At 40.5% G+C, this 18,036-nt stretch overlaps 2 protein-coding genes across 19 annotated transcripts in view; one reads left to right on the top strand and one right to left on the bottom strand.

Moving 5' to 3' along the window:
• LOC310830079 (poly(rC)-binding protein 3-like) overlaps positions 1-586 on the top strand; it is a 238,217-nt gene extending 237,631 nt beyond the window's left edge. For all 18 annotated transcript variants that reach the window (XM_083709602.1, XM_083709613.1, XM_083709608.1 and 15 more), the window contains one exon: positions 1-586. This exon is cut by the window's left edge. The gene's annotated coding sequence lies outside the window, so the exon portion shown is untranslated.
• Positions 587-1,249: 663 nt separating this feature from the next.
• ZNF830 (zinc finger protein 830) lies at positions 1,250-17,580 on the bottom strand. Its single transcript, XM_083710355.1, has 10 exons — positions 17,417-17,580; positions 16,014-16,113; positions 14,867-14,984; positions 12,764-12,797; positions 11,946-12,256; positions 10,731-10,848; positions 10,184-10,247; positions 5,948-6,028; positions 4,628-4,704; positions 1,250-2,391 (listed from the first exon to the last, which is right to left on the bottom strand). Exons 1-10 carry the CDS (start codon positions 17,563-17,565, stop codon positions 2,211-2,213), a joined length of 1,233 nt encoding a protein of 410 aa, XP_083566481.1. The 5' UTR covers positions 17,566-17,580; the 3' UTR covers positions 1,250-2,210.
• Positions 17,581-18,036: the final 456 nt, after the last annotated feature.

Genomic DNA, 18,036 nt, shown 5'->3' with positions numbered 1-18,036 from the left:
AGGCTCTCTTCAGAAGTCACTGGCCTCGGGGCTCTGTAATGTGTCCCAGCATGCACTAGGGCTTGAGCTCCCTGACAGGACTTTTCTAAAGCCTCATGAGACAATGCTTTCTATGGACTAATCAACAGAGGAAGTGGTCCTTTCTAACTTTATTACTCTTCTGAGATCTCAAAATAAACACTTTTACTCTAAGCAACTGTGCTTCCCAACTCCTGTGTTGCTTTCATTGCTATTCTGGTTTAATAATCTTGAGGCTCAGCAAGGAACAGTAACAGATGATTATTATTTTTAAAAATTTCTGTAGATGTTCATGCTCTGGCCAGTCTGTACAAAGCATGGGCTGTTGATGTTTTAAACCACTATATATTAAGTATAGACTTGATAAACTAAATAAGCTGTTTTTTATAAATAAAGGTTTTCCTGACTTTAAAAACCACATCTTAGCTTTGTGCATACAAATAGCTGTTGTGATTTTTAACTTTGTAACGAAGATGTTGATCAAATACTATTTTTGTGACTTGTCACCAATGAGTTCAGACCTATGGCTTGTTTTGCATTAACAATTAAAAGTTTGACATAATTGCAATTAGGCCTGGTGCTTATTGGGGGAAAGAATTACAACCTCATATGGCATCTTAAAGAGTATTGCACAATAATTTGCTTAATGGGAACTTTCAGCCAACATGTTGAGTGAGTGGCTTAATGAAAAAAAACAACAGGTATCATCCATGTGGAAATGGTTTTCTACATACCGATAGCATTTTGAATAGGATATTATGTTTGCAAAAGCTTGCTGGGTCTGTGGGAGGTTCTGGAGAGAATCGATGTCCAGCATGGCATGTCCATGAGCACAAGAGAGCTTCAGGTACATTTCACAAAAATCAGGTTGCTATACCACATTAGAACTACTTGTGGAGCTGAGGGGTGTCAAGAAACAATTTAATATGACAGGGGTAGCAGAAGTGCTATTAAAAGAAAAGACACAAAGAATGCCACTGGGCTGAAACAAATCCCTTAGATAAACCCAGGTAGCTCTTTGGATGATGAACAATTGCTTTAAAAATACAGGTATCCAGGACATAACTGATGGATTAATAGGCCTTTCCTTACTGTTGACATTCATACTACTGTTGACTTCAGGAAATATTACTAGGCAATATCCAAACATAATTCTTATAGGTTAGGGCCAAGTGCTGAAACTGACAGCAGCGCTTATACCACAGTAAAAAAAAAAAAAAACCACTTCTCCTTCAGAGAAAGTATTTTATTGGAATATCTATTCCAAACAACATTTTACTTGATTTATGGCAGCATCATTAATTAGAAAAAAGCATCGTGTCTTTGCTATTTCAGATCGGATTGCATTACATTGCTCCTGAGAAAAGGTTTCAGTGGCACAGAGCCCAAACAGCCTAAGTGAAATGTCTACTCATGGTTGTACGTACTCGCTCTATAAATTAACCAACACATATTGTGCAAAGCACACAGGACAAAATTTCTCTTGTTCTGTTTAACCCAGTAGCCATCCTTCAGGGCTGTCTAAGTATTTTCTAAACTATACTAGAAAAAGACAGCAAGTCCAAGCCAGCAAGGAAGTTTTTCTAGGATCATACAGGTTAACTAGCATCTACAAGTAACTAAATAGTTAGGAATCTTACAATAAAAGATGTACTGTGTACAGGCTTCAGACTTATTTTCTCAAACAGGAGCCCCCGCCCCCTGCCAAATGGAAAACTCCTTTTGAATCCAAGGAGTATTTCAAATACATATTGGGAGAAGGCATGGAGGTGAGAGTCCATGGATCCGGCACCAAGCCCTGTGTAGCCTTGGCTGTGGCAGTGAAAGTCAAAGCCCTGCTTTGCCCTGCAGCAGGCTCCAACTGCTTGGGCTCACACTTCCCTATGTGTTCCCTAGACCCTAACACTTTTAATGGGTATTAAAACAGCACAGGTAACACAACAGAAGCTACACTGGATTCATAGAGCAAATAAAACATTTTCTGTAGATCTTAATAGGAAAGCTACAATTACATTTTTTTTAAAAAAAAAGTTTTTACAATATACAACTCTTTACAATGGCTTTTTCTACTCTTAACCCTATAAACGTATTTTTACACGTTTCAATACCTGCAGGATTCTTCAAATAAATATTTTATCCTAAGTGTGTTAGAAGACCAAAATACCACCCATCAGGAGATTGGCTCCTAGCAGCTACAACGATGTTCCTTTTGCCCTCCAGTCCTGAGAGAGGAGGTCATGCAGTTCTCCTTCGTCATCACTGCCAGTGTCGCCGTCCTCAACCTGTGCAGCTCTTAGTCTCATGGCTTCCTTCAGTTTATCCTTCAGTACTTCCTGGCGGTCACGCAGTTGTTCAACACGGCGGAAACATTCACTAGGGTAAAATTAAAAATAATAATTTGCCCTCTTCTGCTGCTTAAGTGAAAAGCTGCAATGGTGTGCCTTTTAAGTTCACAGTCTTCATATCTTTGGAAAGAACATGGCAGTTTCTCAGACACAACATTAACATTCAAGCCTATGGTGCTTTGTCCAAGAACCTGAGCTGCTATCACTAAATGAGTTCAGACTTTTCCAGCTGCTTTTTACTTGTCCTTTTGGGGTGCAAAGGGTAAGCCTAGCAAGCCGTACTTGCACTGGGGCCACTGCCTGCTATTTAGGAGCTGGTTTTCAGATGGCTTTCCTTCAGGGAACACTTGCCATATTGACCTTTCTTCCAGTGAACTCCTGGGTATCTTGCACCAAAGCCCTGAGCCCTGAGCAAGCCGCTCATGTCATGCAGAATACTGGGTTGGCCTGTTGAACACACCTGTCACCGAGCAGACTGCATAAATGCTTAGAACGCAACCAGACAATCTTCCTTTCTTGGACGGCACATGGAAGGAAAAGTGCCTGATTGGTTCACTAAAGAATTTTATATAGACTTCCAAGGTTTTCTGGAACAATTTGAAAACTATTGATTTGTGGAAATTAATTTTATTCCACTATATTTTGCATCTCTGTTTTTAATCTTTTATTTTTTTTAACATACAAATGAACAATAGTTCTGCACTTCTGAGTCAAGAACAGACAGCAATTTAATACATTTTCTACTGAAGGAACAGGAACCAGCAACTTTCACTAAATTTATTTTGAAAACTTTTATGGTACAAAAGTGTCAGCTTGACAGCCAAAGCCAGTTACCGTATTTTTTGCCCCATAGGGCACACTTTTCCCCCTCCAAAAATGAAGGGGAAATGTGTGTGCGTCCTATGGGGCGAATGCAGGCTTTCGCTGAAGCCTGGAGAGCGAGAGGGGTCAGTGCGCACCGACCCCCCTCGCTCTCCAGGCTTTGCGCAGAGAGTTGCCTGCATGCTGAAGCCTGGGCGCGCTGAGCTCAGCGCGCCCAGGCTTTGCGTGGCTCTCCGCAAGGCACGGCAGCCCGGCACCGGGCTTCCACGGCTTGCGGAGAGTTGCCTGTTCTGGGGACTGGGGGGGAAATAATTTTTTCCCCTTTATTTCCCCCCCAAATAAACTAGGTGCGCCTTATGGGACGGTGCGTCCTATAGGGCGAAAAATACGGTACATTTCCAGAGCTGACAATAAAAAAAGTTAAGGATACTCTAAACTTAAGACACTCGTGTAAAGTTATTTGGCTACAAAAGAAAAAAAAGGAAGTGATTCATTAATCAACAAATCTCAAGAGACCTCAAACACTCCCCTCCACCAGTTTCCATGTTCCTGCTTCCACTTGGGAGTCACCAGCTAAGGAAGGGGGGAGGGGTAGTCTTACATTGTGCAGCAAAGCATACAACCAAAGTGAGGCCACACTAATACAAAAAAGTTCCTTGGTGCCTCTAGATATTTTATAATATTAAGGTGAGCTTACTGTATCATTGTGCTTAAGGACGTGTTTTAGCTGTGGACAACAGGATACAAGGGGCAAGGCAAGGAAAAGATATAACAGGAGTCTGGGTGGTGGTCAACCTGTGATCCTTGAGATGTTGCAGAACTCCTATCTTCTCTGAACATTGTCCATGGTGACTGGGGCTGCTGGGAGTTAGGGACGAATAAAATGTTGAGTGCCACAGGTTAGCCACTCTTGCTCTAGAACCTCATCTACTTTCGGTTAGAGTCAGATATGAGAAGAGCTGGACCCAAAAGTAAGTATGGAAGTTGGCTTTAAGAATCCTGTTGTGATCTCATGCATGGGACTAACCATTCCAAAGATGTGGAACTGGCAAATGTCCTAAGCCATGCAATTCTTAATTGTGCATCTAAAGTGCTCTTGTACAGAAATGGAACTGTTTAAAAAGTCTAGGAGAACTTTTGACACTTTGCATGTCTATGATCTTTAGGGCCTTCCTCCAAATTTCAGCACTTGATTCTATCTAGCCGTGTGTGTGAGGATGGGGAGATGTAGCAGGTACAAGGAAGTCCACAGCTGTGGAATGTGGTAGTAGCTGCAGAATTCAGTTCCCAAAGAATCTCTTCTCCCTACCCCTGACTAGCAAAAACACAACAGCAAGCACAGAGTTGTGTGTGTTATATAAAAGTTGCAGAATTTTGTTGTATTAAATTTCAAGCAGTGTGCTGACATTAAGCTTTTTGAAATCAGGTTTTACTTTACTTACATTTGCTCATCTATTTCTCCAATTTGACGGTCGAGTCGCCCTTCCTCATCTTCTTCAGCTACTATAGCTTCTGAAATCTAACTCAGAAAAGGTGGGTATTATTTTCCGTAACAAAACTGGATTGATATAAAAGTAAGCTTTGCCTTCTCTTTACTGCAGTGAGAAAACTAGGAGCAAGCTATAGGATTATGCTTCCTCCTGGCAACAGATTCTCCAAAATTGGATAGGCTCTCCACTTAACCTGAATTTAAGCAAATTAAAACCCTGGATTAAGAAGGAATGTGGTCTTAACCTGCTTATGGCAGCAGGTAAAAGGGAGAATACAGCTTGCTCCTATTATCTTAACTACAAGTTAAGAGAAAGCCAACTTGCTCTGACCCACCACAATACGTTCTGAAAGTGACAAACCCAAGCAAAGAAGATATTGGTGCTTTAGTAATATGAGCACTGATGATGAAACTCGCGTTTAAGAATTCTGTTAACAATTAATCTCCGATTTCCAAAATATATTTTAACCTGTTATTTCTTTCAGCATATACTTTCTCAAAGTTGAGTGTCTTGGAGATGCTGTGCAGCCAGTGGCCAACATGTAACCAAGAAGAGCCCTTGTGCACCACTAATGTTCACTAAATGTGTACACTGCTGATCTTGTATGAACATCTACTGTGTTTATAGCACCGAGTGCATTTCAGAATAGGATGACTGCTCTACAACAGTCTTCTCCCAACAATTCATTCATGGAAAACTTTCTGCAACGCCAGAGTTTGAAAGCAAAGTTCACAGGCACAAGTGAAGTTGCTGAGTGATCACCTTCAAAGGGATTGGTTTTTAAAAGCAGGATGTGAGAACCACAGATCTAGTCAACAGCGGATGTGGTGAGGCAAGTCTTGCAATAAAAATGAAGCCACATGGGAGGAGTGTTCGATCCAATCCAGAGCCAGATAATTATTGCATATATAGAGTATATGTATAAAGTATACAGACTTAAAATATCAAGTGCACCAGACCTGAAAAAATGAAAGTGAATGGTGACAGTAACAGGCCATCTGGCCTGACAGAATATACATCCTGCATTCCTGCTAGATAGGATATGCTGATCAAATTTTTAAAAAGCAAACTTCATCACAATTTTTGGTGTAGTGTCATCTGTTACTAAAGTTTCTTCGCTTCACTGTTTGAAGGGGGGATACTCAGGCCACAGCTAGCTTATAAAATGATTTTAACCGATATTAAAACAGTCAGCAAATGCAGTGGAATGTCACTCTGCCAAGTTCTAGTTCTGCATGTGCAAGCAATTCAAAACAGGAGGCATCAACTTACAGTGTTGACTTGTCGCATAGCCTTCTGGAATTCATCCCATTCTTTGTCCATCTGATCCTTTGGAGCATCAACCTTCCTCACCTATGAAATGAGAAAGATGAGCAATTTGTGGAAGGCTGTATTCTTATTTCTCATTATTGGTTCTACTTCTACTTCATGCTGCAAGCAAGGAGAACTTGGTTGCTAAGTTGCTGTTTTTTTCGAAGCAAACAATTTATCCAGACAACTTGAAGCTATATTCAGAGAGAGAGAGAGAGAGAGAGAGAGAGAGAGAGAGAGAGAGAGAATGAATCCTTATTTCAGATTATGTGCTACCAGTTTGCACTGCAATGCATTGTCAACTTAAACACACTAAGGGACATCAAAGAGAGCAAATGAAAGCAGTATGTGAGCTACTAAGAATGAACACATATTTGTTATCTACTATATGCCATCTACTTAGCCCCCTAACTCCTTGATATTTAGAATAAGAGTCATTAGCATTCTGGCAGCACAGAACATTGTAGCATCAGTGGATTCAGCAATATTTCCCTATCTGCTTGATTCCTAGCTTGGGTACCATAAAATGTCTGTCCTTGTTACACATGTTATTCAAAGTATATTTACTATGTGTTTTTCAAGATTTGGCTAAGATACTGGGAATTGAAATGGGATGAAGACACATCTGCTAGCACTAGGGAGAACTGGTCTCAGAGTAACTGAAGGCATACAAACAGCATCTCCTTCAAATAAGGTGCTACTCTGCCATATATATATATATATATATGGCACATGAAGAATGATACAGAAAGAGAGGGAGTGGATGGACAGAGTATGTTTTACTATGAGCTGGGGAGAAAAGAGAAAAATGCTTTTGGATCTTACAAAAAAAAATTAACAAAAGACAAAAAAATTACACTGCTCCTTCAAAATTCAGCAGCAGTATATTATATCACTACTACACTCTGTTGTGTCCCAAAGCATCTCATGCATATCCCCTTGAAAGCAAGGTTCATATTACCCAGGTAATATTAGGGGGCTGAGGGAGAGAGAGGAAGAGAGGGAGCAGCTTATCTAAGACTAGGACTAGGCAATATATTGATATATTGTCCAAAACTGGTTTGAAGTCCATACCATGATACTGGTTTCATAATTTCTGACCTGGCAATATATTGCAAAGCATGGGGTGTGTGCGTTATGCAAAAATCACAATGTGGGGGGAAACCATGCAGCCAGCCAATGCCTCCACATAGCTCCATCCTTATTTCAGACATTGTGATATATCAGTATATTGCGATGTTTAGCTGATGATATATCATGAAGTTGAAAACCAGGTATTGCCCAGCCCCATCTAAGACCACCCACCAAAATCATGGCTGTAGGCTTCTTGATTCACATTTAGCCACTACTACACCTAACAGGTGTTGATCTATAGATGATCACATGTATAACTCAGGAGCAAGGACACAGCAGCTGGCCTGACAGCCTCTTTACCCTCATTGGGCATGCAAGAGACCCAAATCTCAGGCCCAGCTTCTTCTGTTCATTTCCCCCTCATTCCTTATATCTGCCCCCCCCCCTTGTGTTAAAGGACACAAGGATGGTTAATAGAGAGCTGCTGCACAGTATGAGGAGGAAGGCAAAGGGGCAGACAAAAATATGGTGGGGGGGGGGAGTGTGAGAACTATAGCTGCCTTGCCTCCTGTTTCCTATTGGTTTAACAGGTAAAGAGTAGATCTCTGGGTTGACACTTAGAGCAAGACTCATCCTTCTGAAAGCTGCAACAAGCCAGATAGCTTGCCATACCAATGTCAGCTAAATATACTTCAGGCTAAATAAAGTAATTGGGGGAAATCAATTTTCATTGGAATTATTCTTATAGCTCTGTTTTGTGCATTTGTTTCCCCCTCCAGAAGTGAGACACATTTCATCCATGTAAAAGCAAGTTGTGTGCTTTGATTCTGAATGATTAATTATGCTACAATATAACAATACGTAAATCATTTCAAAGTAACTTACCATAAGAATATACACTTCATTAACCATACATTGCTTTTGCTCTTTGTGAATGTTTTAGATGTAGTACCACCCCCCCTTGTGTACTATGGTCTGCCTTTTTTAATTTGTTACATATTGGACAATAAAAGTTTAAAAGAATTCAGTTAATGCTTGATCAGTAATAAATTATATCAAGGTCTATTTCAAAAGCATTTGCTTCTTCAACCCTCAGAGGCAAATTCAAAGTCAGGCAGCAACAATTAGCATATGCAAACCACTACAATATTGGTAACCAGGCATCAGAACTCTTTCTAATCTAGACTTCTAATGTCTTCCAGAGGTTAAACATCAGGAACATTCAGACAGGCACAGGAAACAAACAAACAAACAAACAAAAGGAAAAAAGAACCAGAAGCCCCTTCTCTGATTTGGGCAGCTTCCATTCAGTCCTACAGGGCATCAGCAGAACTCCCCCCCCCCCCCCCCAATTTAAATTATTAAGACAGAGAAAGGGATAGAAACTTGCTTTTCCTTTCTTGTTTTAAGATATCTTCTGGATATAAAAACACTAAACACACATGAACCTGCTTGAAACAGGTAGGTAGTCGGAGCATTTACACATGTCAAGGAAATAAACAACTACCTGCCTTTTAGAAGACATCTGAAGGCAGCCCTGTTTAGGGAAGTTTTTGATGTTTGATGGTTTATTGTGCTTTTAATTCTGTTGTGAGCCGTCCAGAGTGGCTGGGGAAACCTAGCCAGATGGGCAGGGTATAAATATTAAGTAGTAGTTGTTGTTCTTGTTACAGGTCTCCTGGTTTTCAGTCCCTATGACTCTGGAGATAATTTTTAAAAAGGTCACTTCAATGTACAATCTAGAGGAGGTTTCTGAAATGCAGCTACTATGGCTGAATGTGATTACTAAGGAACATAAAGTATTACTCAAGAACACTCTTCCCCATCTCCTAACCTGTAATGGCAAGGAAGGTTCCTGGAGAAAAGGCCACCAACACTCACCAAACTGAATAATGATAAGAATTTTATTACTTATAGATCCGGCTGGGTTTCTCCAGCCACTCTAGGCGGCTTCCAGCAAAATATAAAAACATAAAAAAAGTCAAACCTTAAAAACTTCCCTAAACAGGGCTGCCTTCAGATGTTCTCTAAAAGTAGTTGTTTATCTCCTTGACATCTGACAGGAGGGTGTCCCAGAGGGAGGGCGCCACTACCGAGAAGGCCCCCTGCTGGCCCCCTGTAACTTCACTTCTCGCAGTGAGGGAACCACCAGAAGATCCTTGGAGGACTTCACAGTGTCCAGGCTGAATGAAGGTGGTGGAGACGCTCCTTCAGCTATACTAAAGGAACGTCTCCCAAGGACAAGTTTCTGGAGAGAAATGATCTCAAGAGAGATACTGCTTTGGCTACTCCCAAACCATAAAAATTCTAGCTGTTTCTGTTGGAGATGAGGCTGGGACTCTTAGCAACTAAGCAAAGTAAGTGAGTGCTTAGAAAGCTCTCCAGCTGTATCTGCACATCTGTATGGGCTGCTGGAAAGAGAGGGGGGCAGGAGGAGGCAAGATGGCAATTAAAGGCAGAAAGGCTGGATTATAGATGTGCATTTTGAATTTTTTTATGCATTCTAAGAGTTTAGAAGCAAAGGCTGATCTGTATATTGCCCCAATACACTGTCTACCTTCATTTTACATGGACATTTATTCCCAACTTTGCTACATCTTTTGTCAGGCCCAAATCCATTAATTCTGCAAAATCTAGGGCATCACAGAATAAACATCACATTTCAACTAGCTGTGTACAGGTGTGCTAATTAACAGTCTCACTGCACTCTCTATTTGTCAACCACTTACAAGAACAGCAGAGGGAAATCTGACTGCATATGAGGAATACAGCATCTTGGCTAGTAGGATCAATTACTCTTGATTAGAGATGGGAAGGCCTAAGAAAACCCCCAGAAAAACTGGAAATAAAACCAGTGTCCCCCCCCCCCCAATTTTCCCCAGGCCTTCCCATCTCTACTTTTGATTCATGTCAGACAATATTCAACACAAACTTAGAGAAAGCCAGTGCTAATTGCTACACCAAAACTGCTGCAAGTTAATCAAATCGTTTACAGAAGGATACCACAAAGAATTTCAATCATTATGTAAATCTTTTATTCAGCTTCTGTAATCGCTAGCTGACTAGCTGAATTAATTCCTCAAAGAATTGACATGTGCTGAAATCGGAACAAATCACACTTGCCTTTGCATCCACTTCAGGATCATCAAAAAATCCCTCTGGCAAGGCCTCCGCAGTGTTTTCTTTCCTGAAATGTTAAGGTGATGGCTTGTCTTGAGCCAATTCTGCACTAGTTTTAACTCCTTCAAAAGAGCAGATCAGATATCTGCACCGAGAACAGAGCGGGCAGCGCAATGAATGCCCACTAGCGCTCCCCACCCGCTGGCCTGAGGAGAAATGAAGGAACCCCTTTTGAGCTAACCATATATTGATATATGGCACTGTAAGTTTAATTTTTCCAAACCTCCAAGATCTAATAAAGATAAAGGAAACAAATACAAGAAGCCATTCTCCTAATATACTGCTTTCTCAAAGCTCTATTATGTATGGTGTCCTAATTGTTTAAGTTACGAACACTGTTAAAATACTGGTTCATCTCATCAGACTGTGACTTTTTCTTTTAAAAAGTACCAATATACGAGGCATACTGAGGATTATTAATTATGAGAACCCAAACACATTTAATTACAAATTTAAATAGGAAGGAAAACCTTTACACTGACTAGCTTACCTTTCCACAACTTTTTCTTGTATTTCTGCTTTCTGAATAGAGCCAGAATGGGAGACTAAAGGTGCAGCTAAAGTTTTATTGTCTGAATAGAGAAAATAGAGCAATAGAGAAAAGAATCACTGCCGGTGTAATATGCACAATTTGAAAGCCCAAGTCACTAAAAGTGGATGTATTAATTGCACAAACGATGAGCAGAGAGGGAAAAACTGAGATCACTCAGACCTTGTGATGAACCAATAAAGTTGATATAAGTATCAACAAAAGGAAATACTTCACAGAATGATTAACTTACAAGATTCACCAGTGCTTAGATTGAAATACTGTGCACATTTAACTTAGCAGTAGTCCCACTGGACTCAGTAAACATATCCGAGGACACATGCATAGGACTGGGCTGCATGTTGGTGATGACCACTACTTTAAAATGACTAGACCAAATTTATTAGGATAGGTCTATCCTAATCCTGAATCCTGAATAGTGTTGCACTGAAGCTCAATTTGTCGCAACTGTGCACTTTTTTAGAAAAGCACCAAATTTACACCCCTTGTAGACTAAAGCTATAACATACACTAAGCTATAAATTAAACTGTTTGCTTGTTCATAATAGCATTTGGGGACTCATGTATTTAAAAATCACCACATACTAGTCCAGGGATCAGCAGCCTTTTTCAACTGTTCCTATGCCCCACAAATAACCCAGAAATGCATTTTAAATAAAAGCACATATTCTACTCATGTAAAAACATGCTGATTCCCGGACCGTCCGCAGGCTGGATTGAGAAGGCAATTGGGCCGCATCCGGCCCCCGGGTCTCAGGTTGCCTACCCCCGTATTAGTCCTTGAATTGTATATCAGAATTGGTCAGCTATGCTGTTGTACTATGAGAGAACCCCAGAGGCTCTGCATACGAGATGCTAGTGATGAAGAGTAATGAAGAGTAATCCCATGTTGGAGTTCCTCAGAAGCATCTAAGCTGGCCACACTTGGAAAGAGAATTCTGGACATCTACAACCATCAACAGCAGATGATTGCTAGTTTTCATTTGGCACGAGAAGCCACCTAATACGCATGTATGACACACGTGGAGTGCACTGCAGTATATACGGATAAGCCTACCTAACGTGGCACAGCAATACTTCGGAAGCCATAAAAGAAGACATGAGACAACTTCAGAGGTAAAGTTAAGCAAAACTTCTGATTTGTACCATGTCAGCTGGAGTGGCCTTGGAACTCTCTATATTTTTTTACTGTAAAGTCAGCAGAGAAAGTCCCAGAGTTACCTGATGGTAAAGCAGCGGTGTCTACTTTGAGAGGGTGGGCTGGTGTTGCTGTATGGTGCGCTGTGGACGACAAAGGAGGTTTGCTGCTGCTGTCCTGGATTTCTTTGGCCATCTCTTCTGCCTCTTCCTCCTCCTCCTCCTCCTCCTCTTCAGAGTCTCCAAGTAATAAGCCACCACTTGAGGCTTTGCAAGAGGCCTTTTCTGCTTCTGCTTGTTCATTGTTTCCAAAGAAATCTGCTGGCAGCCTTAAAAAATGAAATAATAACAATAACAATAATTTTATTATTTATGCCCCACCCATCTGGCTGGCTTTCCACAACAACTTAAAAACATTCCATCATAATACAAGCCAGAATCAAGACAATTATTTCAAGTACACCTAACCTAAGGTGATTTAAAAAACAAAAACAAAACTTTCCTCCCTTAAATAGACATTCCCCATGCCAAATTTGTGTTTCCCAAACAGCTTTCCACATGGTGTTCACCTCCATTGGGTGTCCCCATCTGGGACTCCCCACAAAATAAGATAATTTTCTCTGAAGTAACTGTAGTATAATGGAAACAATGTTGTCAGTCACTGCATTTGAACAATTGCCATATGGGAACATTCAAACCACTCTGTTTGAAAGCAAATTTCTCAGCACCAGTTAGAACGTCAGGCAATGAATAACAAATATAACATCCTGTTCCTATCCATAACTATGAAAAAAGAAAATGTAAAAACAGAGCTAATAACAACCATCTCAACTTACCCAGAAGAGAGTGTTTGTGGATGGTCCCTTGAATCTGCAAAACATTTTATCAGAGTTCTGTCACATTTAAAACAGAAAAAGAACACAAAGATGAACTTCACACCCAAGCTGCAGTGACCCAGGAAGAACTCTGGATCAGTCGTGTGACTAAGGTAAGCCAAGTTCAAATCCCCACTCAGTGGGGACAACCTGGGCACGTCTCTCTCTCTACCTCTGAGTGCAGGAGACGATAAAAACTTATGATGCCAATGATTGTGACGCAATGACTGTGATGTCATTGAATCCCTTGGAGGCTACTTTTTTGCTGACATAGCAACCCACATTATGCAGCCTTAAAATATGTCTTAAATGGATAGAGTGACACCTTCAAGTCAGGACTTTAAAACTATTGAAAAATAGCACCTTCTTCCATCCACATTGCACTGTCATCTCTTTTAGAACTGTGGATGAATGGTGGTATACAAATTTAATAAATAATAATAGATCAATATAACAGGGTTTTTTCAGGTAATTGAGCTAAGGTTTGACCAGTGTTAAAGTGGTTACAGTCAGGTGATGGTATGTTAAAAGAACAATTCATAGGACAATTACTCCAAGAAACACAGGCATTGCAAGCAGCTGAAATTTCCTTATGTTAAAGTGTTTTTTAAATTTAAACATAATTTTATTAATCTAGGTTTTCAAGATGGCCTACAAAAGAGAACCATAAAACAAATATAAAACCAATCAAAAACATCAGAAACAAAAGCAATTAATGTGGCAACAGGAAAAATACAAAAAAAGTAGATATAAAATCAGTTAAAAGAAATTTTGTGTAGCCTTCCCAATCACATAAAACTGTAGTTTACCTAAACATAGCTTTAATCTTCCACTCTAAGGCTAGGACCTTTAACCAAGATTAAATTCACCCCCTTTGGGTGCATTTATTCAAAACACACACACCCCCCCCAGCATTTTAAACACTGCACCATAGCAGCAGCTACAGTGTGTAATATACAAGGGCACATCTAGTTGACTAGAAACCATGAATGGTTACTTTCAGCATTTTACCACAATCTGTTCTCTGTCCTAGCAAGTACCCATCAAAAACTAATTTATAATTATTAGCAAATCTGCCTGGCATTCATGTTATGGGTACTCAAATACTACTTGTATTGATTATTAATTCATTTATATTTAATGTCAAGGTAGGCGTCTAGGCAATTAGAAAAAAGTAGAGAAACATTAAGACATAAATATCCATAATTAAAATATTCAATTAAAAAATCCTATTACTTCTCTTAAAACAGGAGACTGGGGTTGGGAAAATGCCTGTGTAATAGAATTATTTTCAAAAGCCAGCAAAATAGCATTTCAGCAAGGGAGTGCATTCTGTAACACTAATGCTCCCAGTGAAAAAGAACATTTAATGTCCTTAACCAGGCTTCCAGGTAAGCTGGTATGGAATTGTTTCAGACTTTATATGTAAATAGCAACTCCTTAAAATTGATTTGGTGACAGGTAGTTAGTGTAGACCCATTAGTATGGGCCTGGCATGTGCTCAGTAAAGAGCACCACTCACCACCTGGTCCATGACATTCTGCACTAGCAGCAGCCTATGAACCAGCTGGAAGGGAAGAAGAACCACAAAGACTGCATTACAACATTCTAGAATGTGAGGTTACCAATGCATGTGTCACAGTGGCCAAATTGTACTAGCACTCTTCTCCATAGAGACCACATGTGCATCCATGGTCAAATGTGGTTCCAACAACACCTGTTAACTGTGTACCTGTCCCTTCAAAGAGAGTGCACCTAGAAGAGGCAAAATCGCCAATTTTCAGCTGCAGGAACCACTTGTCTGCCTTGTCAGCCTCAGTTTATTAATCCTCACGCAGACCACCAGTGTGTCCAGGTCCTGGTTCAGCTTGTGCACAGATCTCCTGACTCAAACTGTGCCCCAAATCTCCAACAGACTGCTCCTAACAGCTTCATATAATTTTATATAAAACACACCATCCAAGGAAAATATTTAATCCACAAATGATTTCAAGACAGCTGGGGAATGGGGAAGAACTGTAGAAAAATGACCAGGTCAGTAAGCACAGCCTAACATTTCCATACCTTTGGCTTTCTTCAGTTCTGGAGATTCTGTGTTGGTTGTTTTCCTCTTTACAGAAGATGAGGTGTCAGGAATAGGACCTGGTACTGATTGTTTAAGATTTCTCAACTGCTCAACTTTCTGCAGGGGTGGGGATTAAAATCAACAGATGAGCACCTGTACTTTATTCCCAAGGAATAAATTATTACAAGATAGAAGAATTTAAGTTCTTTTCACAAAGTAGCACATTTCCCACAAAATACTAGCAATATTAGCAAAGAAGATTCAAGAAAGCCTGCAACAAGGGGCAACAGACATTGTTACTTTTTGGACTATATGGAATTGGTGGAAATGACTGGCAGAATCCGAGACCAGGGAGAAGAGACGGTGGAAGAAGACTGGAAAAAGTTTAAAGACTATTTATAGAAATATTGTAAAATTAATGAGTGTTAGAAAAATGTTGGAATGAAGTTACACGGCTTTAGTATAAATGTTAGAAGGAATTAAGTACAAATAGATCATTGGAGTATTAAAGGGAAAATAAGCTTAAATATGTTAAGACAATTATTATGACAGAAAATAAACGAAGATGGAAAGGAATTGCTGAAACATTTAATAGAAGTGGAATACAAAAAGGGAGGTGTGAGAAGGTCGTTGAAACAAGGGAATGTAAGATATGATATTGAAATGGTATAATGTGTGTTTTAAATTGTTTTTGCTTTGTTTTGTTTAGTTTATTGTGTTAATGCTGTGTTGTGTATTGTTTATATATTGTATTGTATTGTTTTTTCTTTCCTTTTTCTTTCCTTTTTTCTTTCTTTTTTTCTTCTTTGTAAGGTTTAAAAGTAATAATTATTTTTAAAAAACCAAACATTGTTACTTTTATGTAATTAGACTATTTAGCACATGAAGCAATTTTGCATTTTTGTTATACTCATCCTTTTAAAAGTCAATGTTTTAAATGGGGGAAAATGGGGGGCACTATTATGTCTAATTTGTAATCAGATCTCGTGTATTATTGTACTGCAGAATCATATTAACATTGTCAGTGCATTTCAATTTCTAGATTGGTAATTAAGAAAAGAACTATTAGTCTTAGCTTTGCAACATAACACATAAAACAATTATTGTAAGCACATTACCTTTTTTAAAAAAAGAACTGTCTCTTACCTCTTTGTGTTGCTTCCCAAGCACATGTGTTTGCCACAACAGTTCACTCTTCACAGGCATGTTGCAGAGAGAGCAGCTTAAGTTTCCCAAACTGTTATATGTAGAATTTGGAATCAAGGAAATGAATATAAAAATAACCCACCTCTAAAAACTGCAGTTTTGGGCTTTGAACATGCAACACAAACTTGGCTAAAATATGTGTTATTAAGCCATATTATAGCTTTTAAAAGTGAGAAGTAAAATGTAAATTTGTATGTGTGAAGCTATTAAAGAGACTTGGCTTCATAACAATGATTCCTGTACATTTAGTTTTTTTTAAGCCACTTTTTGCTTTGCTACCACTGAGATATAAATTACACTGAGATACAGTAAGAGCTTATTTTCCAAAGGGGTAGCTGTGCTAGTCTGCTTCCGCAAAGAACAAGAGTTTCGGTGGCACATTAAAGAAATATGAATTTATTTTGGTCATTTATACCAAAAACAAAAGCCAATGTGGTGTAGTGGTTAGAGTGTCAGACTAGGAACTGGGAGACCAAGGTTTGAATCTGCATTTGGCAATGAAGCTCACTGGGTGGCCTTGGGTTGTCACTTGCCTAGACTATCCCACAGGGTTGTTGTGGGGATTAAATGCGGGGGGGGGGGGGAATCATGTAACTCCATGACAAAAAGGTGAGACAGAAATGAAATAAACAAACAAACTACTATGCAGCCAGTCTTTCAAACAAGATTGGGAGCTGCAGTGAGGATGGAGAAAATAGAGGCTAAGAAGTTGGCAATGCCCCCTCACAAGGGACAGGACCAAACCCATCCCTCCCCCCCCCCCCCAGTCAATCTATTACAGCTGCAGGTCTTGAGCCCTGCTTGTTTCAACAGTTAGGGAGAGGAAAGGAGACATAGAAATGGTTAGGGCAACCTGGGTAACACCATAATCACTGATGGAACAACGAATATGTCTTAGGCTAAAGCTGAAAGACTTCATAATGAACCTCTCCTGGTTCTGAGATTTTAGGGGGGGTTCTTCTTGGGAACTGTCTGCTGCTAATGAAAGGGTTGGTCCATGCTGCTTCTTGTTGTTGTTGTTGTTGTTGTTGTGATTATCTGCATGGTTTCAGAAGGTATTTTGTATTCACATTTAGCTTAATTCTCTCAATGTTTAACTGTTTTTTAATTACTGTTGTCTCCCTCCTATGTTTCTAGCTGTTCTTAGTATTATTTGCAGGCCGTGTTGGGTCCCACTCTGGGAACGAGGAGAGTAGCAAATACAACACCAGCGGCTGGCGGCTGCAGAGTTCTTTCCTCGCCCCTTCCTCCCCCGTCTCCATCCCAGCCGCAAACCTCACAGCGCTGCTATGGGAGCCCAGAGCAGGAGACCCCCCCGCCCCCCCCCTGCGCAGGAAGGGTATCTGGCGAAGGGAGAGTCGACCCTCCTCTTCTTTCCGGCCGCCGCCTCGCGCTGCTTCGCCCGCATCAGCCGCCGCAGCTCCTCCTGCCCCACCGAGGCCGCCGCCGGCCGCCCCCGAGGCCTCCCGGCCGCCGGACCCGAAGCCGCCATAGCCGCCGCCGTCGAGGAAGCGGGCGCACCGGAAAGCGCGTCATCCAGCCTCGCTCGTCGCGAAGAGCTCGCGTCACAGACAGTGACGTTCACGCCTCTCTCCCCGCCCGCTTCTTAGCAACCGCCGTGGAGGCCGGAAGAAGCGGAGCAGCCGGTTGAGTGACTGGAGGCGGGACTTCCTTGTTCCGCCGGACGCCCCTTTTGAGAGGTCTTGGGCGTGTGGCAATAGGTTATTGTGTTGTTAATGGTACTGTTTTAAATGCACATTTTGTATTTGGCTGCCTTTAGTGGTGTTTCTTTTTGAATCATTTTTTGGTTAGCTTAGCTGCGTTGAATGTGCATTCTGTAGGTGTCCTTTGTACAGTAATAATATTTTAAAAATTCATATTTTAGTTTCCTGTTATGTTGCTTTGAAAGTTAAATTTTGTTTGTCTTTCATTCTAGATTGCTTTATTTGATGTCTTAATGTAG

Source organism: Podarcis gaigeae (assembly GCF_964106915.1).
Source record: "Podarcis gaigeae genome assembly, chromosome: 13".
Classification (NCBI taxonomy): domain Eukaryota; kingdom Metazoa; phylum Chordata; class Lepidosauria; order Squamata; family Lacertidae; genus Podarcis; species Podarcis gaigeae.
This window is presented reverse-complemented; position numbering and strand designations above follow the sequence as displayed.

Coding starts and splice junctions, on each gene's coding strand:
- ZNF830 (XM_083710355.1), bottom strand. CDS start 17,565: ATGGCGGCTTCGGGTCCGGCGGCCGGGAGGCCTCGGGGGCGGCCGGCG. Junction 6,029..10,183: donor ATCCTGAAGTGGATGCAAAG/GCAAGTGTGATT, acceptor CTCATTTCATAG/GTGAGGAAGGTTGATGCTCC. Junction 2,392..4,627: donor GGAGAAATAGATGAGCAAAT/GTAAGTAAAGTA, acceptor ATTTTACCCTAG/TGAATGTTTCCGCCGTGTTG.